Source organism: Rhinolophus sinicus, chromosome 7 (genome assembly GCF_057876585.1).
Source record: "Rhinolophus sinicus isolate RSI-liver-muscle chromosome 7, RSI-T2T, whole genome shotgun sequence".
Taxonomy (NCBI): Eukaryota; Metazoa; Chordata; class Mammalia; order Chiroptera; family Rhinolophidae; genus Rhinolophus; species Rhinolophus sinicus.
In genome coordinates, this window is record NC_142507.1 from 36,058,379 (window position 1) to 36,084,376 (window position 25,998).

The following is a 25,998-nucleotide window of genomic DNA, read 5'->3' on the forward strand; positions in this document are numbered from 1 at the left end:
AGAATAGTGTATTTACCCATGAGAAGCTGATGGGCACTACGAGAATGTCATTCATTATGCGTTGCTTTTGGCTGGAACTATTATATTTAGTCAGTTGGCAGCACTGGTGACCTCTGCTTAGTGGTTCTGATATGTGTGGAGACACAAGGAAGTATTTGATGCGACTGGAGATCCGATACTATTATAAATCCACAGGTCAATCAAAGATTGACTCAAATATAAGGGTCACTTACAGAAGTCAGGTAAAATTAAGGTAAAGATGCAGAGTATCCACGTGTTTTTAATCATTTACTGCTTATTATGCAATAACTGTATGTGTGCAATTATAATAATTGTATGTGTGCAATTTCAAAACGGCCTTATATTTTTATTGTTATGGACCATTGTTTAGCATGTGGGCCCAAGTTGGGATGGGAAGGTATTGATGTTATACAGACGATTTAAAACCATAGAGTTCATGGAGGAGTATGGGGGAAGGGGAAGAGGGTAAATATAATAGGGGTCCACGGTAGTGAAAATACTGGAACCCAATGGGCACTTCACAGATGCCTTTTGTACATCAACCCCTACCAATAACACTTAACTGAACGTTGGCAGGAGAAATGTCAATTGACTGATAATAGTGGTTGTGGCACCAGTAGTCACAGTAATAGTACAATAGTCACATTATGAGTGGGTGCTCAATAAATTCTTCTTGATATATCATCTAGTAGACACAAATTTGCTCATTCGAAATCTGCACACAGGGGCCTTATACATTTCAGCATTAAATTACCCCTGAGTGAGGGAGATTAGAGGAGTGGCTTGCTGATGGCAGACCAATATCATCAGCCAGTGAAGACAAATATGTAAAGGCAGGGCTTTTCTTTTTATCCGCCCCTACCCAAATCCTTCTCCTCCCAACACAGTCTTTTACCAGTCTCATGAAATCAACTGCTGCTAGTAAACTGGTACATGTTCCCCAAATTCCTGTACTCCAGAATGAGGTCCTGCTCATGCCTCTATATAGAATTAGGTAAAAAGTCATTAAAGGAGGGGCAAACAGGAACCAGTGGTCTGTGTATTTACCTCGGCTTGGCAGTCTGAGAGCAGTAACTGCTGCACACGGGAACTTGTGAGCTTATTATAAAAGACGGCTGTGTGGGAAGTGAGAGCAGGATGATGCGAATGGCTGGCCACCAACGTGGAGGAAGAGACAGGAAAATGACATTTTAGAGCTTTCCACTAATATTCTGGGAAAAGACTGCAGTAAATTGTTTAATGTCTACAAATTCCTCGTATATTCGCCTCTTCACCATAGGACTTTGCTGTGCCTTCCACCTATTGGTAGGGTCTACAGTATTTCTCCACCCCCATCTGGGCAGGTCTTGATCTTCTTGGACCCAAAGATACAGCAGTGGGGATGGGGATGTTGGATGTTAGGTAAGTCTGGGAGGTGTCTTGAGGCTTGGGCCTCTGTGCTCTTGGAAGGCTGCTCTATGACCCTGTCAGGGGAAACCACCTGTGAGAAAGACCTCTTGAGAACGAGAGAGACCCAGCTACTTACATTCTCCCAGCTCAGTCCACCCCCAGCCAACTGGTCAACTATATGCATCCCATGAGAGAAGCAAGGATTGACTACCAGGAAAACTACAGGTCAACCCACAGAATTCTTAGGATAACAAATTCTTGTTTTGAGGTTTAGGCTGGTTTGTTATACAACAACAGATAATGGAAACAGGCCTTCCTTTTTTCTTTTTTAACATTTTCAGAAAATCTAAGGTCAGAATTGGAAGTAACCTAACGAGATCATTTTATGTCTTCTTGTTTCAGTGGTTCATGATATTAACGGGAAAAACACCAAACATTATTCCTCATTCTCAACTCTGAAGTTCATTTTACTTTAATTGGAAAAAGAACTTTACCTGTTTTATATGAATAGAAATATCACAAACCTAAATATAAATATTCTTCTAATGAAACTTAACACTGAATTATAAATTTTTCTTTCCTGGGAAACCTACAGCATTTGCAAAAATAGGTGTAGGGTTTTCTTTTTTTTCCTTGAAACTTCTTAGTAAAGCAAAATAGAACAACTCTGTGATCAAACTATCCCCAAACTTTTAATTAAAGCCAGATGTTAAGGGAGAGTTCAAATTCCTTAATTTTATTTACTAATCCACAAAGAGCAACATCAGAAAAATATTCATCAGTTTTTATTCACATACTTCATTATAGGGCTCATTTATTTTTATTTATGTGTTTACATATGTTTATAACACCTACACCACATTAAGCAAATATCTCTACCTAAATACAGCAATAAGCTTGTTTCCACAGAGAATACTGAATATATGGTATTTCCCCCTATTTACCTACTTATCAAAATTCTGGCAAGCAGTTCATGAGACTGTATTAGTTTGACATACCCCAACATTTCTATTATAAAGTTTTCCCAAGGTGTCTCTAGTGAAGCTGGGGAAACATATATATGTATATAGCTTCAAATTTAACAGCAAACCCTGACTCTAATGCCTACATTTGCAGCACGAGTTATATTGAGTTGCCATAGCAGCCACCCACACTCACACACATCCAAAGAGGTGGTAGAGAAGAGAGAAAAGCAGTTAGCAGAGAACAGAATCTATTGTTTAAAAGACAGAGGTTCCCTTGAATGTAATTACAGGCAGGAATCTTGATTTTTCAACTGAACCACTGTTTAATGATAGAAGATTTCCGAGTGCTGGAGTGTTAATAAATGTTTCTTCTCTAAACGTATCTACCATCTAAATCTTTACAGATGCTGAGATGATGCAGAAGCAGGGAGGAATTAAGCTGACCACGTACACGTTAGGGCAATATGGTTTAACAATTCCCTCTCTGGAACATTTGGAATCAGTTAGCCAGGAAAATTTGTGTATGGATTTGGGCAAGTTATTTCACTTTGTCCTGATCTGTAAAATGGGCATATGTGTAATAAAAGTACATACTTCAAAGAGGTGTTATGAGAACTCAATAAATTAGTACAAATAATAAATTATTACATAAATAATAAAGAATACATTTTAATAATACATAAGAATTAGTAGTATATTAAATAAATTAGTAGAAGTGCAGCACTTAGTACCTGACACATAGCAAATGCTCAATAAATGTTTTCTATAATAATAATGAAATTATTATTGTGAACATCTCCAAGTCTTTATTAAAGACTAGAACAGTATGGTTTATAATTAAGATGTTCCTTAAATAAACGCCTGCAAGTAAGATGCAAAACAAATAGGTGAAAAGGTGCTAAAACAAATGCCAGCAGACCAGGGGCAAGACAAGATAGTAAGATTTTCCCATTACATAAAAGGATAATGTCTTCTCCCACACCAATGCCTTTGAAAACACCATTTTGGCAGAATAAAAAGACCAAGTATTTTACTACACTAGCATATTCACCAATATTGTAAACCTTGGTTACACAGCAAAATCTGTCATAATCGTGTAACAGTTTTTGGGGTCAGAGAATATTCTGGAATTTGTCTCAACTCATTGGCTTGATCACATATGTATATGTAGATATATTTGCAATTCATACCCAGGTACAAACATAAACGTTAGCTTTAAATGTGATGACAATGAATGAAAAGTATTTTATGACTTCTGATTCCCTCAAGTTTTAAATAGTCATCTTAAGACTGAATGCTTCTTCATATTCTAGGAGAGGCAGAACATGTGTCAAGAAATTTAGTGAATAGGAAACACAATGCACGGGTTAGCAGATTTCATTTCAAGTCTGAGAATGTGAAACAGAAAGCAAAACTGGTCGTCTAAGGAAATCAGGAGAAATTAGAGGAGGAGAGTTGGGTGCAGAGCGAGAGGCAAGAAGGGAGCTGTAACTGATAAACTGCACAGAAGTCACAAGACAGTGAAAGAGCAAATGGATAGAATAGGATTTGATCCTTAACTTTCTGAGTTTTCTTGATGGGATTTTCAGAAAGTCCAGTCAGTGAGGGATAGAATTAGCTTGGCTTAAAAACTTTTAAAATGTTCAAATGCATACACTTCGGACCTCCAAAATTACCTGCCACTATTTATATATGCCACATTTCTCCTTCTAAATTGTCCTTTTTAAAAATAATCTTTATTTCCAATCTCAAGTAGAGGTTTCACAGGGTACTAATGTTTATTCTCCCTGCTTTTTAGAGATAATCTGACACACATGCATTAGGAACATGAAAAATGTTTCCATAATTGAATAGCTCTTTGAGGGTAAAAATAATTCCGAATTTTTTTCAAGTCATTAGAAATGATCAAATTTGGTTTCAGATCGGTCCTGAGCTCTTGTCAATAAGGTGAAATCAGAAGGACATAGCTATTGGAAAGGAGAACCCCAAAAGACTGTTAAAGTCTCTGAACTCCTTACTGTAGCTAGGGGAAAGCCTACAGAGCACGCTTTTGGAGTCCAGTCCCACAGCTGCAAGGCAGATCCTGGTGACAGAGGGAAAGGCTGAAGACGTGAATGTTGGGGTCTGGAGCTGCCTGCCAAGGCCACCCTTCTCTCTACTTCTGAAGATCAGTAATGCACTCAGCCGGGAGCATTCACTTCCACCTACAGGTCCTAAGATAGCTGCGCTTTGGGCCTGACTCTTATGACTAAAATGATGGCAAATATTCAAGAATCAAGGAAAAAAATACAACCTAAAGACATTTTGCTTAGCTCTCCAAGAAAATAATAAAACACTAGTTGAGATACTATGATGATATAGTTACCAATAACAAAAGGACTTTCTAGAAAAAGAGTGCCCCTTCCCTCACCCCCACCAGAGAATATTAGAGCTTCAGTTAACACCTAAGAGGCCTGGATAGTTCTCTTAATTATGCTATTACAAGTTTGTGGGGACTACCACAGGACAAATTTGTTTCCATTAAGCCCTATTTAATATGAAGACAAACATATTCTCAAATGGAAATGCTAATGGCTATATTTTTTAATACAAGTAACTACCCACACATAATCTCATGAGAGTCAACTGGCTTAATTTATTCACAGTACAAACAGTTATTATTAAAAATAAATTAAATGGCCTACAGAAAGCAGTTAATATGACTGCCATATGGCTGAAAGAAATAATTTCTACATTGGGAGAGTAACAGAGAGACAGACTAAAACTCGTTTATAATCCTTACTTACTGTCAGATACATAGCTGCATAGACACTGAGAGCCGCTTCCTTGGATGGAAATGTTTTCCTTGCTCTCATGATGAGATCCGGGTTGCCCGTGCAAGCCTCTTCCCCACTGATGAACTGTGTATACTGCTGACATCCGAGCGCTGTATAGTTGGGCTTACACAGGGCGAGGAAATGTGGAGCCAGATTCCCTGTAACTACTTGTCCAGCATTTACAAAGATATCTGTAGCAAACAGCCCAAATGTGTAAATTCCTGAGGAAGAAAACACACCATTTTAACTCTATGGATTTTTTGTATTTCAGTTTACAATAAGCCAGCATGGAAATATTTTAGAAACTTTAAAATAGTTCATACATACATATATACATATGGTTCCTTCCATTTCACTCCTTTCTAGTCATTTTGCTTTCTGGAGTGGTGGGAGTGTTAAATTATTTAACATATTGAGCTGTCTACCACTGGCTACATTTTTATGCATGGCAGGTTTATGAGACTCAAGATAAAAGAAGAAGATACATTCTAAGACTATGTTTGAGTAATACGATTTTTTAAATGGAGACATGTTTCCCTAGTGAAGGCTCAGTCTATCACCTTCTGCTAATGTTAGCAATCTTTATTTTTCCCTATTTTGAAAATATTTTTTTTACATTTTATCTTACTAACATAAAGCTAAGCAGTTGTCTCCCTTCTATGCCTCTTAAACCCATTCCGACTGATACTAACTGCTGAAGGTGCCAATTAGCAACAAAATCCAAAGCCATCAGTCTTCCTTTAAATATCAAGAAAAATGTTAAGTAAAGCAGAATGTTCTCAGATTAATCTCTACATTGTTTTCAGAAACACATTTTTTAAAAGTCACATAACAGCTAGTAACTTAGTCCCACCTTATTTATCAAATTTTGGACAATTTAGTAAACAATAAAGCAATCAAAATTATAATTTTTCAAGTATCTTCACAGTATTAAAACTTACTTGCTTTGGTTACCTAAAGGTATAAAATTAAGTACGTAGATCTTTTTCCTCCCTTTTGTAAGGAACTTGCCAGCTTACTCAAATACCAAAAACATTTTCTAAATTCAAAGTCATTGGTCATTGTTGCCAAAACTTATTTTTCTACCTAGGTAGGGTAGACAAAATACATTCTTTGGCATCCTTTTCAGTTAAACTTAGATATATAACCTTCAAGGTTGTGGTATTAATTGAAAGAAATCCATTCTTTTATAATTTGGGGATATAAAATCTATCAGGACATTTTAAAACTATACCAAAATAATGCTTCCCAAACAGTTGGTTGTCATATAATTCTATTATAATAATTAGATGTTTTTCTTCTTAGTCATCATATATTTCTGGATTGTTTGTTTCCTAAGGCTTTACATAATTATTGGCTATTGTGTAATAAATCACCAGGAAAGTTGTGCAGGATCAAATAATTTTCCAGCATTAGATGCATGGCTATCCTTTAATTTTTAAAATATTATGTAAAATCATAAAAGGTTCACGCACACTGCACAAAGCAAACCTCTATGAGTATGAAATGGCAATGACACAAGGACCTTAGTTCTCTCTGTATCTAAAAAAATTTTAAAGGAAATAATAAAAAGCCCTTTCTTTACCTCTTAATCAGCATTCCTTGAGTCATACAAGTAAATGTTATCAAAAGCAGAAATTTGGGTGAGGCAAAGAAATGAAAGACAATGGAGCCCAATAAAATGTTCATGTACACAGCCTCTCCTTCAAAACATTATGGCCTAGCCCGGGAACCGAAATGATGTCTTCATCTCTGCTCCTTGAAATCTACGCTAAGATGTACTCATTTTATTTAACCAAACCATCCTTTTTATCCGGTGTAATAAGTTTTTCTGTTTAAAATAGAGAGAAATATTTGATGAGGATATGGAAATGTCTGATGCTTGTAAAGTTCCCAAATACGCTTTACAATGAAAATGTCAGTGCATCAGGCCCCAGGCCAATACTGTAGTTGACTACAAAGAGACTTATTAAAACGAGATCCCATGAGTGTATCCACTAGTTGGCTAGATGTCCAGGAAAAAAGTCACTGTAAAGAGTGATGTCCTACTATGAAGTAATGCTTTGCTTACGAGCTTCCCATTTTATTATAACAAATCAGAAAATCCAAATAATAATAAACAAGGGAACAAGAAACAAATGAAGCACTCCTCAATATTTTATAGAATTATATAAGAAGAAACATGCAGAGACTTAAAATACACTTACTCTGTATCATAAATTCTTTACAAATATGTGCGCAAATGCAGAAAAAAATATTTTACTTAAGTAGGAGTAATATAATTTACTTAACAGCATTTAGGAAAGTGTGAATTTCATCATTTTTGGTTCTGAGTACCTTACTGCTTATTTTGTTATTAAATGACTCTCATGCAAAGCAAATGTGTTGAGAACACAGTATGGATGCAAGTGGAAAAAAAAAAAATTTTTAAAGTTTCACATAAAAGTTATCCCTTCAATAGTATACATGACGGCTTTCGAAATGTATAACTTGATGACAATAGAAAGAACAGTCTTAGATACGAAGGCCTTTCGTATTTAAAGATTACGAAATTTAAGAGAGATTTAAAGGCACAATGACATTTGATGTGTCTTTATGTGAGTTTACATATAGATTAGACGATCTATACATAATACCTAAAAGTCTTCAACTTGATCCTATCAGTATGAGAAATATATTGAAAGATTACAATATACTTAATTTTTATTTTAATACTTATCAGAATTTATATTAAATGTTACTTAGTATATACATACTTTTTTATTTGATAAATCCAGGAGATAGTAATTTATATTAAATTTATTTGTCAAGTTTCTATTGAATTTAGATGATTTTCACTACTCCATCAATGTTCATATGCACTAGTGCTAGAATTTGAGATTGAAAGTTAAAGTATCATTAAATCTTGTCCTCTAAAAAATTAATACATTTTTGTTGACAAAAAAAACCACAAAAAACAGCTTAGAAGTAGTGCATGGAATGAGACATAGGGTACTTAACAAATACAACTTTTATTTACCAAGCTACTTTTCTTGTCCTTCATGATGCTCAACAATCTAACTAAATTATCATTTCTCCCCAAGATTGTTTCTGAAATTTCATAAACACAGTAAATCGTTTCTTTTAATTATTCAATTTTTAGTTTCTTAAAGAATATTAAACATCCAAGTGTTATGTTCTTTTTCCCTTAATACAGAAATGACAACTGGAGTCTTATAATTTGAGAGAGAACGTAGAATGCAATGTCTATTTTTAAAACTAAGCTAAAATGTTTCAAAGTAAATATAACCTAATATTTGCATACGGTTAAAATGCTGGCCATTTTAAAGGTTAGCTTATACACAAACATTGTTTCAGCAACAATAAAAACAATTCAATGGACACATACCTAGAAATCGTACAGTTCGCCGCACCAGTGGGTTTATATAGCAACAGTCTCCAGTTAAAATAGTTTTCTCCTGGTTTTCAAAATCCCTTGTGGCTAATTGTAGGCAAAACACAGCAGTTTCTCCAACTATCATCTTGCAAGGAAATAAAAGGTTAAAGAACATTAGAATGTAACCAGTATAAATGAAGAATACTTTTATTTAAAAAAAATACAAAAGCAGCTTCTTTGAGTAGTAACGATCTCAGATAAAACGGAACCATATTTGCTTAACCAAACCGTTTTATTATAACCTTATCCCTATGTATATAACCCAGATTTCTCTCAATTCAAGGGAGTATTAAGCTGATAAATTATGAATACAAATGTTTTCTAAAAGACTTCATTAAAAATGAAACATACAAAGGATCTTTTCTTTAAGGAATCACTCACTTATTTTTTGGTGTGTAACTGAATTCCATGTTTTATTTTTTAGTAATTGCATCTTGTTTAAATTTGATTCTGCCATAGAAATCAGAACAATTCCCTAGAGTAGCCAGAATCTGAATTTGAGTTCAGACCTATTTTGACCACAGATTCAGCCTAGAATTTGTAAGCTTTGCCGCCAACTTTTCCAGGTCAGACCCTGCTCCCCACTCGTACTCCTCAATGCCCAGGGTACACCCTGGAGCTCCACCACATTCCTAGCATTTTTACAGTTTTAAGGGGAAGGTGTTGGGACACAAAGCGCCTCATAAGGACCTTCTCAACTCCTGGGGTCTCCAGGTCTAAGAGAACAAAGTACAGAAAAAGACTTTCCTAATCCTTCTGACATACGTGCCAGCTTCCCACAAAGACTAAAAGAGCTTCTCATCACCCTTTCTAACTCCGCCATTATTTCGTTGAGATTTTGTTTTCATTGAAATTTCCTCATGTTTCCTCTGCATGTCTTAGTTCTTATGTAGAACTGAAGACCTGATGGTTTGGTCATTTGTCCACCATTACGAAGAAGGGGTTCGTAATCTGAAGCCACTGGCTACCATTTTCATTAGATTCCCAAAGCCATCCTCAGGTAAAGAGCATAATTGGTTTGTTTTCTCTCCTGGGAGTGGGAGAAGGGGAAACCTGACAGTGCAATGGCACAGAAGCCAAAGATGGGGCTGCTAAAAGCTTTGTCACTTCGTAGTTTTCCTTGAATAAATGAAAGCTGTTTCCAGAGAGCACTGAGGTGATGAAGCGTTAACTGAGATCCACTGAGAAGGAATGTGGCCCCTCCTCCTGCCCGCCACAGCTCCAACTTCTACAGAGAGTGAGGACATGGGGAAGGTGTACACCTGTCCTGGTGGGAAGACACAACTGACTTCTCACAGGGCAGCTGTTCATAGGAGGCACTCCTCCTCCTCCTTAGCAAAAGCTTTCCATTCATTAGGTATGAGGACATAAAAGAAAAAGGCGGGGGGTGGGTACTCTATTGGTAGAGACAGTGTGGGCGGGCACAGTAAGTACACAGCTGTCAACTCTCACTTCATTTCTTACATCTGCCTTCCAGCTTCCTTCTGGGCTCACAAACCTCATCCCACTCCCACTCTCCCTCTGCCAAGATTCAACCTGTGTGGACTGTGATAAGAAGCCGATCAAGGGCTCAGGAGCTGATACCAAAAGGTCCTCACTGCTTCACCTTCCCAGCCAGGGTTGTGTCTGAGCAACTGTGCTGTCCCTGGAGTCACAGTCCCCTCCCAACTGTAACCTGAGGGTCTTTGTCCTTGGAGGCAAGAGTTGTGCTCCTGAACCTCACCCAGCCTACACTTCACAGACCTCCCCAAACTGGAGTCCCATGTTCCCTATTATACCCCATGTTCTCACTGACTCATTCCATTATGCTTTGTTGAACGCAGTGTTGTCATTATGAATCCCCTTGAGCCCTATCTTCCTTATTAAGCTGGACCTATACAACCCCCCCTCTTCCTAAATGGCCCATCCATGTCTCCATCCTGTCTTTGAGGACAGATGTGGTATACGGTCCTATGTCTTATCCATTGCTCTGTTTGGCAGTGAATAAAAAGCCTCATCTTATTGATGAAATCACAACCTACAAAAATGCAGGTGTAAACCATAAATCCTCAAGTATAAGTGTATAAATGTCAGTTATGAGCAAACATTGCTGTCATACCTCAACTCCCAGAGGCTGACACACTCTTATTTATATTTCTTAATGATAAAATGATGAAGGAAAATTTTCCAGGAAGATGAAATCATTGTAAACTTTCATCAAACATCAAACTCCAAATATTCATGTTTTCATTGATAAAAAGCCAGTTAAAAATCCCTCTCCCCTTCATCTGATGGTGACTCAAAAATATCCATGCATCCTTGGTTTGATGTTGGTACAAGAAAACCATTTCAGATGTAAAGGAGCAGTAGAGGTCATGCAATCAGTGTAATGGTACTTAGCCTGTTTCTCATATACTTCAGATGTGTGAAATAATATCTGAAAAGCAATTTTAGTCTGTAAAAGTATAGTCACGGAACACACTTAAAATTTTAAATGTTGAAGGGTATGGAATTTATATTTAAGTTCATGTCAAGCACATTGTACTAGTTTGGTGATTATAAAGACACAGAGAGAGAGAGAGAGTTCATGTCCCATCATCAATTTCAAGCGAATCAAGGGAAGTTCTAAGCTATACAAAGAGGTAAAAACCTACACTGGGTATTATCTCATTAACTTTGTGTCATGGTACAGAGACACTAATGTTTCTTTTGTGCATACTCGTTTATTCATTTCAGCACCCTTGCTAAGTAACACAATTGTTTATTAAGTTTCTGAATGGAATGGAGGTTAGAAGAGAGGAGAATTAATTGAACTGAAGAAGTAATACAGTTAGTGATACAATTGTTGCATAATCCCTCCCAGCAGTTAAGAAACTATGCTTATGTTTTGCTGTAGCTGTATATACTTCATAATCGAACCACAAAAACTTGTATTGTCATTTCCATACTACAAAGTTGCCATTGGAAGTGGTTACCTAGCCGGGACCAACATTTCCTACACAACTGCTTGCAGGTGACCTTACACCAAAGGAATGCTAGGATGAACAAAGTGTGTCAGTTTCAGACCAGAGGGAAAAAACCAGGGGTGTCTTCTCCATGTTCTTGTCCCCCATCTGCTGGCTGGAAGCAGAGCGATCTGAGCCTGAAGCTGGAAGGAGCCGAAATCCTTCAGACAGCAGCCCTGCACGATAGGAGTGAAAGTTAAACTCTAATGTATGAACCCAGGGGAACGTGGGGGTTTATTTGTTACAGCAGCTAGAACTTGCTAATTTCCCTGCTTTTAATAAAGAGAGAGCAAGTCTCAGGCTCAGAGTCTTCAGCAGAAAACAATAACCAGCTAGAATCATAAAACATTGGTTTTTCACTGTATTTATTTTATGGTTACTTTCTATTTACCAAGTGATATTGGTATTCCATTTATGGTTATGATGTTTTCTTTTGTAATAATTTGTGAATAAAGTGGATTGATTCAAAGAAAAATAAATAAATGACAGTTGAGGTGGTATTCAGCCATGATAGAAAGCATGAAGGTGAGACCCTGAGAGGCAAATTTAGGAAACATATAACATATAATAAACACTAACTTAAAACTTCCTCACAGCAAAAGAAACAACAAAACGAAAAGGCAGCCTGTGGAATGGAAGAAAATCTATGCAAGTCACATATCTGATAAGGAGTTAATATCCAAAATATATGAAGAAATCTTAGAACTCAACAGCAAAAAAGCAAACAACCCGATAAAAAAATGGGCAAAGGAACTGCATGGACAGTTTTCCAAAGAAGATATACAAACTGTTAACAGGCACATGAGACATGCTCAACATCACTAATCATCAGCGAAACGCAAATCAAAACCACAGTGAGCTATCACCTGACACCTATTAGAACAGCTATTATCAAAAATACGGGAGATAAGTGTTGGTGAGTGTGTGGTAGAAAGGGAACACTTGTGCACTCTTGGTAAGAATGGGAATCGGTGCAGCCACTGTGGAAATTAGTATGGCGGTTCCTTAAAATTTAAAAATAAAACTACCATATGATCCAGAAATCCCACTTTGGAGTGTTTATTTAAAGAAACTGAAATTAGGATATTGAAGAGATATCTGCAGCATTATTCACAATAGCTAAGATGCAGAAACAACCCTAGTGCCGCCCATGGATGAACGGGTAAAGACCATGTGGTACATATACGAGTGCAATGGAATACTATTCAGCCATAAGAAAGAAGAAATGCCTGCCATTTGCAACAACCTTGAGGGCATTATGCTTATTATGCTAAGTGAAATAAATCAAGCAGAGAAAGACAAATACTGGATGATATCACTTATATGTGGAATTTAAAAGAAAAAGGAAGTAGAACACATAAAAACTGAGAGTAGAGTGGTGGTTACCAGGGGTTGGGGGTAGGGAGAGGAAATGGAGAGATATTCATGAAAGGGCACAAATTTCCAGTTATAAGATTAATAAAAATTCTGGGGATCTAATGTACAGCATGGCAATTGTAGCTAATAATACTGGATTATAAACTGAAATATTATTAAGAGTAGATCTTAAATGTTCTCACCACACACATGTGATGTGATGGAGATATGAGCTAAAGCTATGGTGATAATAATCATTTTGCAATATATACATGTATCAAATCAACACGTTGTATACCTTAAACTTACATAATACTACATGTTAATTATATCTCAATAAAGCTGGGGAAAAAGATTTTTAAAAGTAACATAGCATTTACTAATTTTTAGCAACTTCTAAGTGCTTTGCAAATAGTTACCAATTTAATCTTTAAAACAACACTGTGAAGTAGGTATTATTATTAAATTCCAGTTACAGATGAAGAAAATAAAGCACAGATAAAGTAAACTGCCTCGGGTTGGGTATAGAGTGAGGAACCAGTGTCTGAACCCAAAGCAGCTCATCTCACAAACCCATGCTCTTACCTTTACATGGTACTAGCAGTGGGAAAGATTGTGGGTGTGTGGCCCCCACCAGGAGGTCCAACACCCCCCAGGGAGAGGACAGTGTTCGTGAAGGCACCTTAGGTAAAAGAACCTGAGGCCAAGAATTGGATTTGTTCTTTTGAGTTAAGGTTTGCAGCTTCTAAGAGACTACTGTTAAAATGCAGATCGTAGGGAGAAGAAACACATGAAGCTATCAACCCAACCACTGGGTGGGACAAGCTTATTAAATTATTTTTTAATTGGGAAATGAGAGGAAAGGTATAGTTCTTTTCTGAGAGCACTCTATGGGCAATGGGTCTCATGTGGGCCTCAGACCAGCACGACCTGGGATCTTGATGGAAACACAAATCTGCAGGCCTAATTCCAGACCTACTGACTCAGAAACTCTGGGCCTGGGGTCCAAACATCTGTGTTTTAATAAACCCCCAAGCTCTCTACAGGATATTTCAAGGGGTCTAAAACTTCTGATTACTACGTTTTAAATTTTTCAGGGATACTGTAAAAGATATTTATTTGAACAAATAATTATTAAGTAGTTGTACTTAATACTTAGATACAAATACTTCATACAAAGAGCTATCCTAGGCATTGTACTGAAGGGTGGGATTATAGAAGGAGAAATTAAACTAAATGTAAAATATAAAGAAATCCAACGCTCTCACTTTCCAGATGTTTTAAGTGAGATTTAGAGAGATGGTGTCCTGACAAGGTACTCAATAATCAGCACGCCGGCAGGTCACACTCGTTCCAAGGTCTGCAGTGGACTGCACTTCTCACCGTGGCTGCAATGCAAGAGACCATCAATGGCACGTACACCTTACCTGTCAATACAGACACATTTGCAAATAATACTAGTGAATGAATAAGGAAGGGGTGAGACAAGGAGTAAGGCTGACTGAAGACTGAGTATTCGAGTGACCAAACACTTTTGCAAAACTTTTGCAAAAAGGGATCCAGTCTTCTTCAAGCCCATCTAAGCAGCGTGGTCAGTGTTAGCCCCACAGGGCCTGAGGACCAGAGAGCACAGGCTGGAGCGGTAGCAATGGGAATGTGTGTGCTAGGCACTGGAAAGGCACACTTGTCTCTCCAAGGCAGTGCAGTGAGTGTGGACTCTAGGCCTGACGGCATGTGGTTGAAGCTGGCTTTACCTCTCATTAGCTGAATGACCTCAGGTAAGTCTCTTTGCCTCCGTGTCCTCATCTACAAAATAAAAATAATAGAAACAATGCCATCACGGGCTGTTACAAGGATTAAATGAGTTAACGGTTATAAAATTCTTAGAAGAGGAGCAGTACAGAGTGAGCACTATGCAAATTTTAGCGATTATTAGATGACCTTGAAGGTTCTGTCCAACTCAGAACTGCGATGGGTCAGAGCTTGTGGTAAAGGAATCTGGGATAGGATAATAGAGTAATCTGATAAGCTTATACAGTGTGAAAGTCCTAACACTAATCTTGGAGTGCACATGTGTGTTGGGGTGGGGGTTGAGGGGAGCAGCATGAGGATGCAGAGAAAGGAGGCATGGTCTGCCTAACAAAAGCACAAACTGTGTTTCCCCGAAAATAAGACCGAGCCGGATAATCAGCTCTAATGCGTCTTTTGGAGCAAAAATTAATATAAGACCCATTTTTATTTTACTATAAGATATATACTATATTTTACTATAGTATATACTATAACATAAGATCAGGTATAATATAATATAATATAAGACCAGTTCTTATATTAATTTTTGCTCCAAAAGACACATTAGAGCTGATTGTCCGGCTAGGCCTTATTTTCGGGGAAACACGGGATTTACAAGCTATGGACATTCTTTTTTTAATGATGAGAAGCTTGTGAAAACCATTTAAAAACTTCCCTAATTAAAAGGAATGCTCCTAATTAAACTTTATATGATCTTCACACTTTGCCCAATCATTCATATAAATGTAGTGAACATAAGCTATAAGAAAAATGAATTACAAGAGCACTGTAATACAAACTCATTTTGCATACTTGTAGTGTTTCTTAATTTTAATATCTAAGGTCAAATTCTCCATGTTCATAAATCTATTATAGGCTAGAACTGTTATAATGTACCTGTCATTCCTTAAAAGACCTAACTCATAATTAATAAAAACTTAATAAGCAATAAAAGTATATGGGTTAGTAGCTGATTTTCCAGCTCTTCCAAAATACATGTTTGAATTAATTTCCTGTGTTCTTTATCAACAATAAGAAAGCAACATGATAGAATTTAAATATTCTTGGGACTTTGAGATAATGGATTTTGTAGAAATGAGCCTTTGAAGCACAAGCAATTAAATGCCCCTATGTCAGTGCTTCTAAAACTGTTCAGCAGGATAAGTGTTGTTGGGTTCTTTGGTGGTGGGGGTGGGGGTTGGGGGCAGGTTTCCTGGTTAAAAAAAAAAAAAAAAGAAAAAGAAAAAAGAAACAGCTAAAAGTTACAAACTCTAACCTCTCCTAGAGATTCACAATGCATATTAGCACATCAAAATTCCTAATTACTTAGTTGCCCTGTGATGACATTATTTTACTGTCTTCATTTTCTAGAGGAGGACACTAAAGCACAGAGAGATTATGTAACTTAGATAAGGTCATTCAGCTAATAAATCACAAAGTCGGGACTCAACTCCATGCAGTCCAGTTCTGGAGTTCAACTTGACATTATAATGTTTTATTATTTTGTTTTATTTTAGGAAGAAAGTCTGGCAGTTAAACTTCTTCTGCATTTAAGAGTGTAATTTCCTCCCAGTTAGCTTTCCTCCATGACCAAAAGCATGACAATCTGTTAAAGAATACTGTTAACTTTACAGCCCAGGGTTTCTTAAACTTATTTGATCTTAGAAATGTATATTCTAGGGACAGTCCTAAATATCTGGTAAAGCTTGTATACCAGAAACTCCAGGGAGAGAAAATAAAAGCAAAAGTCTTCTTCACTTTCAGATGACAGAATTCACATTTAGGAAGAATTAGCTAATATTGCTATATATGATATTTGGATAAAAGAATTAGGGCTCTTTAGAAAGAAAAAGTAAGCTGAGAAAGATTTGATTAAGTGACAACGAACTCATTCACCAGTTCCCTGGTTATTAGGAAGAGGAAAGAAGAATGTTTAAAACAAGAGAACAAGTACTAATTCATACAGAGAGAAGAATATTGCTCTGAAAAGTGACACAGGTGGGAAATAAAAAGGCATTTAAGTAGTATTTTGAGATATATTTGTACAGCAGAAAGTGGCCAGGGAGAGACAGTAGGATTCACCTGACCTTTCTGATCGGTGGCTAAGAAAGAATAACATTCCTTTCCTCTAGTACAGAAGAGCCAGACTTTTGCCACTGGACTGCCTTGGGGTATCTGCTGGCAACTGAATCACAAGAGAATAATCTAGGGACCTGGGCCAGCATAGTAGCTCTCTATTACTGTCTCATGGTAGACAGGAATTCTACCATTTTCTTTTCTATGCATTTTTTCTCATTCAGAAAATCTATGTTGCTGTACGGTTGAGATTTCTTCTATACCAAATATCTTTCTGTTGTACAACAGGCCTGATTTATTAGTTGTCACCTTCAAGTGCCCTACCCGCATTAAGGGAATATGCATTCAATAGACTAAATCAGGGATACTCTGGGTAACACTCTCCTTTTCATGAAAATAGGCTTTTGATGTGACAGCTCTGCCTGGGAAAGCAGAAATAGTATTCCTTGCAATTTCAAATCTATCATACAGATCTTTCCCTTGAGGCCATCTTCTTCCGGTTTTCTTGGCTTTCATTTCTCTCATCTTTACAGACTGCCAGAACAAATGTCTTTTAAGGCCATTCATTTTTCCTGGAAAAAAAAAATGACTAGACATTTGAAGGACTTTATTTTTAAAACACTTTCACAAGAAGAGTAAATGTTGATTACTTGGGATATTCTTATACTTTACCAAGCCATTAAAAATGTTTGATGGGTCCCTACAAAGAAAAGCATGACTGAAACCCCAAAATAAATGAATGAGATGAATCTTGGAACATAAACTCATTTTGCAGTCTGGTCTCATTTATATTTGGTGTAAGTGCAACTTTCCAGCTTATTGCTCACAGTGCATTAGGAAAAGGTATAATTATAATTTAAATGTGAAACCCTACCAGCTCTGACTCGGTGAATTTATTAAGCAGGCCAACTTAAGGGTTTCTAATACGTGTAATGGGAAATACACTTTTGAAAACCGATTACTTATTATCCCAAATGCCTTCAATTTAAGCTTATGATATATGCACACATTTATTATGTAAAGTCATAAATATATTCCCTTTGTTGTTATTTTAAAAAGCGACATATACCAATTACCATGGACCAGCTATTGTTCTAAACAGTTTACATATACTAATTGAATTTGGTCCTCAAAACCATGATATGAGGTAGGTATTACTATCCCTTTTTACAGGTAAGGAAACTGAGGCACCGAGAGGTTAAGTAATTTTCCCAAGGTCTCACAGCTAGTTAATGACAGAACTAAGATTCAAACCCTGGCAGTGTGATTCCAATTTTAATATTATATTCATCATGAAAGATTCTGCAGGAATAGAGTCAAAGCACTTTATAAAATATGTATTAACTGACTTTATCATTCAATGTCAAACTTGACATTATGATATTTTATTATTTAGCTTTATTTTAGGAAGAAAAGTCTAGCAATTAAAACTTTTTTATCTGAACTTTCCACTTATGAATATAATTTCCCCCAATGAGCTTTTCTGCATAAAGCACAATTTATCTTTTTATTTAAAGTAGATAAGAAAGGCTTAGAGATAAGATACTCTAATAAACAGTTACATTTATTCAAACAAAGAGTAGAGGACAGAGCATATATGGATGGGCAGAGTGCAGGGGGCTGGAAATTTTAATTTCCACAATGTCTCTCCAGCTTTCTGTATCTTATTTTTAGAATCAGCCTGTCACCCCAAAATGTCATTTAGAAGTATTAGTGATGGGCCATTTTGGTGGGAGTTTCAATTAGTATTAACAGGAAGTTCATTTAAAAGAAAAGATAAAACTTTTAAAAAAAGTTATAGGTTCATATTATTTCTCAAAAGAATAATGATTAAATATTTATATGTAAAAGTTAAATAGCAGAAGTCTATAGAACTGATATGAAAGCCTTTCTATTGATTCAACTTATCAAGGGAAAAGAAGAAGTATGAGTTTGAAGTCTACTCTCTCTCCCATATATAACTTACTGAGTTTCCTCATCACTGTTCCCCATATGTTTCGGGTTAGCTTTTACGTGTGTTTGAACATGCATGTAAAAAAAAAAAAAATGTCCTCAGATAAGAATCCTTGACTTTTCCACTTGGAGGGAATTCATTACCTCAGCCTTCAGAAAACTTGTTCAAATGCCCAAACTATGCGTAATCTTAGATTCTGCTTCTCTATTGAGTCTTATTGTGGGCTGTCAAAATATTTAGAGTCATTACATCTCAGCAGTTAGCAGAAGTGTTTGTTGCTGAAGACATACTATGCCAGCTCCAAACCCTGTGGCACCAAAGTCCATAACTAGCAATAATATCCAATGAAGGACTTAAGAGTACTATTGCTCTGTTCTGTTCCATTTCATTCAGAAACAAATTGAATATTTCTGCTCCTTTTCTTGCATAGACTAGTTCCTGTTAATAGTGCTGGATCCTTCTCATGTTGACCCAGGGGGTGCTGGGCCCTCTAAGGTCTCCCCACTGGGCCCATCTGTGTTGCAGAGTGGTAATAACACTTCAGAAGGGAGAACAGCCCCCTATGTGCAGCATACAGTACTAACTACTATGCAAAGAATACAAGTATTGCTCCAAATTCTCTGGCTTCTGCATCTTTCTTACTTACCTGCAGAGGATCTTGGGAGATATTGAGCCTGACCAGATGCTGGGTGGGAAGAGAATCCTCTCATGGGCATGAGAGAAAAGGGCCCTCATTTAGCAGTCTCTCTCTCCACATTCCCCTTGGTGCTATAGCACATTTCAAAAAACAACAATTTTTTGACCTATTGTTTATTATATTTCACAACTGGCAGACATTTTGAGAATTCTGCAATTTAGTTATCAAAAGGCAAATTTGTAACAGATAATTGAAATCCTATGAACATATGTGCCCTATGAATATATGACTAAATAAATACAGGAGTCCAATAAATATAAGACTCAAATACTTGGAAAGACATTCCATCAAAAAGAAACAAGAAACAATCCTACTTAATGAGCAATTCTGAGCAGTTTCCTGGCCAGCAATTTTAGATGCCTATTAAAGTATCAATCACGTTTTCTTTCAAAATCTTAATTATAATCTTCCTATGTAAATATAAGCAAAATAGTATTGAAATGAACCTGTTATGTGCAGTGCTGATCATTTTGAAGGTTTATTTAATATCAGCATTTATAATTCATGACATTAGAATATTCAAGTGAATTAAAATTCTTCACATAATGAAATAAAACTAAAACCGTATTTAATGAACACCGATTGAACCCAAACTTATACGTAAAACACTGTTGTTTGCCTCATCAACGTTAACTATTTCTCTCCCTCACAGAGCATTGATTTTGTTCAGTTATCAACCTTCTCTTATGGCCATGATGTTTAGGGGAATCAGAGCTATCCTTGGCCTCAACGAATGGAAGATTTGTCAAGTCCTGATGGCCTGGTCTATGACAAATTTAGACCTGGGTATATGATGAAATTCCACCTAAGGAAAGATGAGGAGACTTCTGCTAAGTAGGGATGCTTTGAAATAGGGGTTCTTGCTTTTAAAAAGAGATTCACAAAGGAAATCTTCTGTTAAGCATCATGTTTGTATGTTATTTCTAGAACAACGGTGGCCATTGCACAATCATGAGAGGAGCCATCCAAGAGCAGAGCAGACACCTATTACAGCTAAGTGGAAAGAGAAGAGAAACTTGGATCGTTGATCTGTTGTTCAGATACTGAATTAGTCATTTTTTGAGCCATGCTAATTTGGCACTCCCTATTACATGACATAATATAGTTTCCTTACTGTTTAAATGGTTGTCAGATATTTGTTGTTGTTGTTGCTGTTATTCACAGATGAAAGCAATCTAATTCATACAAAGAATAAGGCTTTGAACCTGTGAAGCACTATGGAGAATAAAATAAAAAATATACAAATAACTACACATAAGTACAAATAACTACAATATCATGTTGGTCAATGTAGGAGTTGAAAGTAGGCAGGGAAAACACTAAACTGGTGATGATAGGGTGGGGAATGAGAAAGAAAATCTCATGAAAGTTGATGTTTCTTATGTGGCACATGGCTTGAAAGGATAGAGTTGTGTTTACCACAAGCAAAATTAAACAGAGTGCAGAGTGGGGAATAAGGCTGAGAGAGCAAACAGGAAAAAGAGCTTTATTGGTAGGGTGACTGTATATATAATTTAGCATCCAAACTACTACACTTCTGAGTGTGAAGTGGGAACTTAGTAATATTGATATCAAAACAGCAGGAATAAACTGGGACTGACCCAGGCAAACTAGGACATATGGTTACCACAAATATAGGGCAAAAGGAGAACATAAATAAAGTCTCAGAGGAGGGAAAGTATAGGATGTCCCTGAGAAACAGTAAGTGGCCCAATTTGGCTGGAATGTAGACCAGATATGGAGGCTCCATGGGACATAATCTTGAGACCATGATGTGATGTAAATGTCTTGAGAGCCAAGTGAGAAGTTGGTACTTAATTTTGTTCACTGTGGAAGGCTATGAAATTGTTTGGCAAGGGAGTGGTTTGAGCAGACCTGTGCTTTAGGAAAATCAATCTGGAAGCCGGGGAGATTGGCAAGAGGGGTGAAAAGCCAGGTAAGTAGCTATTGCACTAATGCTTTCCAGGTAATGAGCCAGGCTTACAGCAGTGGGAAAGCAGAGGGGCACATGCAAATAATGAGAGGAGAGCAGGGGAAAAGAAAGGCTTATGGGTAAATTTTGAGATCACCTACAACAGCGGAGTGGGGAATAAAAAGAGGACCAAAGAAAGGACGTAGAGCAGGAGTGTCAGCAAGATGGAAGAAAATGATAAAGGAAATCATAAGAGGGGAGAATTTCAGGCAAGAAGCAGATTCTCAATCAGCCGCTTTAAGTGTTGCACAGAAGTGGGGGAAGTTCATGTCCAAGCAAGAAGGTTGTTGGTGGTGGCCTTCATGAGAGGCTTTGACAGTGATAAAAGCAGAAACTGTTTTCACATTGCCCTTGTGTTTTAGAAAACCTTGTTAGTTGAATCAATGGAGCCATCCCCCTAAAAGTCTAACCTTAAAATGACTCCAGTGTATTCAACTAAAACAATGAAATCAATTCAGGGAAGAATAGGAGGGACTCTGAAATAGATTATAGGTGTTTCATCCTACGTCATTCTTAGCTCTGGATTGTCCATCCCTCTTCACAAAGTCAAGGTCACTAAACTACCATTCTTTCTCCCTTGTCTCCAAACTTTTAAGGTCAGCTCTCCCTGATCTCTGAAAACCCTGATCTTAGGCAGAGGAGATTTACACAGCTATAGCCCAAGCTCTGTGATTCAAGGTCAAGTCTCTGCTGCTAATTCCGGTGGAATATTCTGGCCTATATTTGATAGTGAGATTTATACACTGCATTCCTGAAATGCAGGTTCTACTTTGCGCCTGGTTTCTGCTAGCTGATCTCTGTTCCTGAGCCTCTGCTTTGGTCATCTATTTAGCACCCAAGTCCATCTAACAATGAGACTGTCTGTTCCCATCTGCCCTCCTGGCACTGGAGTTTTTCTACTGAATCCTATATGGTGGTTAAGGCCCTATCCTGTACTTAGTAACAGATTTTCCTAACACACACTAGTTCCTAGATTCTTAGGAGCTGTGCTTGCCCAATACCAGGTCATGCCACTACTCCCCACCTGCCTCCCTGATGCAGGCTTTCCTAGAACACCTGTCCTCTGTAACTTTTCCTTCCACAGCCCATCTTCTGCTGCAGAATGAGATGCCCAGAGCACCTTTGGAGGAGTCTACCCTTCTGTGTCCATTCCGCAATTGTTTCCATGGCCCAGCTCTTCCTGGTTTAATCAATTCCATTGGGTTATAGAGTAGGTCTCTGCCTGACCTGTCCTAATACATTGTCATACGTTTTTGTGTGCAATCTCATCTTTGCAAAGAGCATCCAGGCAAGTGGGAACACTTGGAAATTCAAACCAGAAGAAAACAGGTTCTCCTTTGGTCCCCTGTATTAATTTCTAAGTGTTTATTTGGCCGGCACAGCTGATTGATTTCCTAAGGTAGAAATATAAAATTAAACACGGGGAGAGCTTTTAGAAAACTATTCATCATGTTTGTTTATTGTAGTGTCTTGGTCTTTAAAAGATAAAATGTTCCATAGATTTCGTCAAAATGGCGGCATGAGGTGAGCCTCTATAATGCTCCCCTGGAATTTACAACTAATCGAACAACTATAACTCCACAAAGGACTCCCTACACAGCAGACAGGCAAGACGAAGAAGCCCACTACTGAATTCACCTAAGGGTGAGGGAAGCGCGCGAGCCGGGGAGGAGGGAAGGGAGAAGTGTGGAGACAGAGCCGCGCAGGTGTAGGACGCAGACCTAGCTCAGTGCTCCGAGCTCGCTGCTTCCCGGAACTACCGCAGCTGCGGGAGAGGGACGAACTCGGACTGCTAGGGCTCCGCTTATGGCCCACAGGGTTGAGGGGGCAGCATATAACTCAGCTGAACCCAACGCTCACGGCAGAGACCTTGGAGAAAAGACTGAGGGAAGAAGGCTGAAAACGGTGGTTTAAGCCCGCACTGCCGAGCAGAGAACGGAAGCCTTAGGCACTGAGACTAGCCGCCCCCTTCCTACCATCCCAGAGCTCGCCCCGCCACCACGTGCCCGGTGCTAGAAGCAGAAAAGTAGCAGTGTCAGATCAAAAGAACAGAATATTTGCTGTTCTGAGAACTGTGGACTGCAGACACAGATTCGCAACCCAACTAGTTCCGGCAAAGGGGAGGGAGCTGTGGAAGCAGGACCGGCTGTGGTGGTGGTCACCGCCATTGCTCTGGGCCACCTCTCACAACTCACCTGCCCCTGGCCCCACCTATCTGGGCAGATCCCTGCAGGAGTAAACAGAACTGCTGAAACCTATGGGCTCTGAATCTGGTGCAGGAAGAGCTTTGGAACTTCAAAAGCTCTCCGCATACCCACACAGACACTGTGCCCTGTGATCCAGGCAAACTACTAACAGAGGAGAAGCCCGTCTCCCAGAGAATCCCCCCATTGTGTGAGAAATTGGAATAGTGCAGAGAAAACATAGCACTACCGTGTGAGAGGGAAAACAGGCTGCAGTCGGAGAGAAAATAAAACATTCTACCCACAAGTACTGGAAAACAAAAGAAAGACCTCTTCCTATCAATCTGTTGCAGAAGCCACTCCTGTAGATGTCTAGGAAGAGAAATAATAAATCAGTAATTGCCATGAATAACCAAAGCAACAAGACAGCTCAGAAAGAAAGTGGAAAGTCTCCAGGAAAGGAACATAAAGATATGGAAATATGTGACTTAAATGACAGAGAATTCAAGATTGCAGTTCTGAAAAAACTCAACGTGATGCAAGAAAACACAGAAAGGCAGTTTAATGAACTGAGAAACACAATCAAAGAACAACATGAACATTTTACGAAAGAGAGTGAAATTTTAAAAAAGAACCAAATAGAATTTCTGGAGATTAAGAACTCAATAGAAGAAATTAAGAATGAAATAGCCAGCTTACGTAGTAGAGTTGACCAGATGGAGGAAAGAATCAGTGACACCGAAGATAGAAACCTGGAAATGACACGGATGGAAGAAGGAAGAGACTTGAGACTTAAAAGAAATGAAAGAACTCTACGAGAACTTTCTGACTCCATCAGAAAGAGCAATATAAGAACAATGGCATACCAGAAGGAGAAGAAAGAGAGAAGGGAACAGAGAATATATTCAAACAAATTGTTGATGAGAACTTCCCTAACTTGTGAACAGAACTGGATCGTCAAATCCAAGAAGCAAATGGAACACCTAATTACCTCAACCCCAACAGGCCTTCTCCAAGGCACATTGTATTGAAGCTGTCTAAAATCAACGACAAAGAAAGAATCCTCAAAGCAGCCAGGGAAAAGAAGATGGTAACTTACAAAGGAAAGCCCATTAGATTATGATCAGATTTTTCAGCAGAAACTCTACAAGCCAGGAGGGAGTGGAACCAAATATTCAAACTATTGAAAGAGAGAAATTATGAGCCAAGAATAATATATCCAGCAAAGATATCCTTTAGATATGAAGGAGGAATAAAGACCTTTCCAGACATACAGAAGCTGAGGGAATTTTCTAATACATGACCTGCACTACAAGAAATACTAAAGGAGGCTATTCGACCAGCATCAAAAGGGACAATTTGTGGCAACCAAAACATAAAAAGGTGGAGAGTAAAGGCCTGAACCGGAATATGGGAATGGAGAAAGTAAGCGTGCTCAAGAAAATGGCATACTCTAAATATCAAACTTTCTTTTACATAAACTTAAGGGTAACCACTCAAAAAAAATCCAGAACTGAAATGTATACTGTAATAAAACAAGAAACAGAAGGAACATCATAGAATACCACCACATAGAAATAATAGACAACAACAAAAAGGCAAAGAAACAATGGAGACACAGCCTTACCAGAAAATTAAAGATAGAATGACAGGAAATCCTCACATATCAATAATCATCCTAAATGTAAATGGACTGAACTCACCAATAAAAAGGCACAGAGTAGCAGATTGGATCAAAAAACTAAATCCAACCATATGCTGTCTCCAAGAGACGCATCTCAGCTACAAAGACAACATTAGACTCAAAGCGAAAGGGTGGAAATTGACACTCCAAGCAAATGGTACCCAGAGAAAATCAGGTGTAGCCATACTGATATCAGATGAAACAGACTTCAGGGTGAAAAAGGTAACAAGAGACAAAGATGAACATTTCATAATGGTAAAGGGGACTATACAACAAGAAGACATAACAGTCATCAATATTTATGCCCCTAATCAGGGAGCACAGAAATATACCAAGCAACTACTAACAGAACTAAAGGGAGAAATTGACCAAAACACAATTTTACTAGGGGACTTAAATACATCATTGACAGCTATGGATAGATCATCCAAACAGAAAATAAATAACGAAATAGCAGCCCTAAATGACACATTAGATGAAATGGACATAATTGACATATATAGAGCACTTCATCCTACAACATCAGACTATACATTTTTTTCTAGTGTACATGGAACATTCTCAAGGATAGACCATATATTGGGACATAAAATCAGCCTCAGCAAATTTAACAAGATTGAAATCATACCAAGCATATTCTCTGATCACAAGGCTTTGAAATTGGATATCAACTG

At 37.8% G+C, this 25,998-nt stretch overlaps 1 protein-coding gene across 4 annotated transcripts in view; it reads right to left on the reverse strand.

Moving 5' to 3' along the window:
- Positions 1-25,998, reverse strand: part of PLPPR5 (phospholipid phosphatase related 5) — a 112,386-nt gene that overhangs the window by 65,939 nt on the left and 20,449 nt on the right. For all 4 annotated transcript variants that reach the window (XM_019747040.3, XM_019747039.3, XM_019747043.3 and 1 more), the window contains exons 2-3: positions 8,580-8,712; positions 5,162-5,412 (exon numbers count right to left, since the gene is read on the reverse strand). In XM_019747040.3, coding sequence (XP_019602599.1) covers positions 5,162-5,412; positions 8,580-8,712 — 384 coding nt within the window. The remainder of the gene's footprint in view (positions 1-5,161; positions 5,413-8,579; positions 8,713-25,998) is intronic.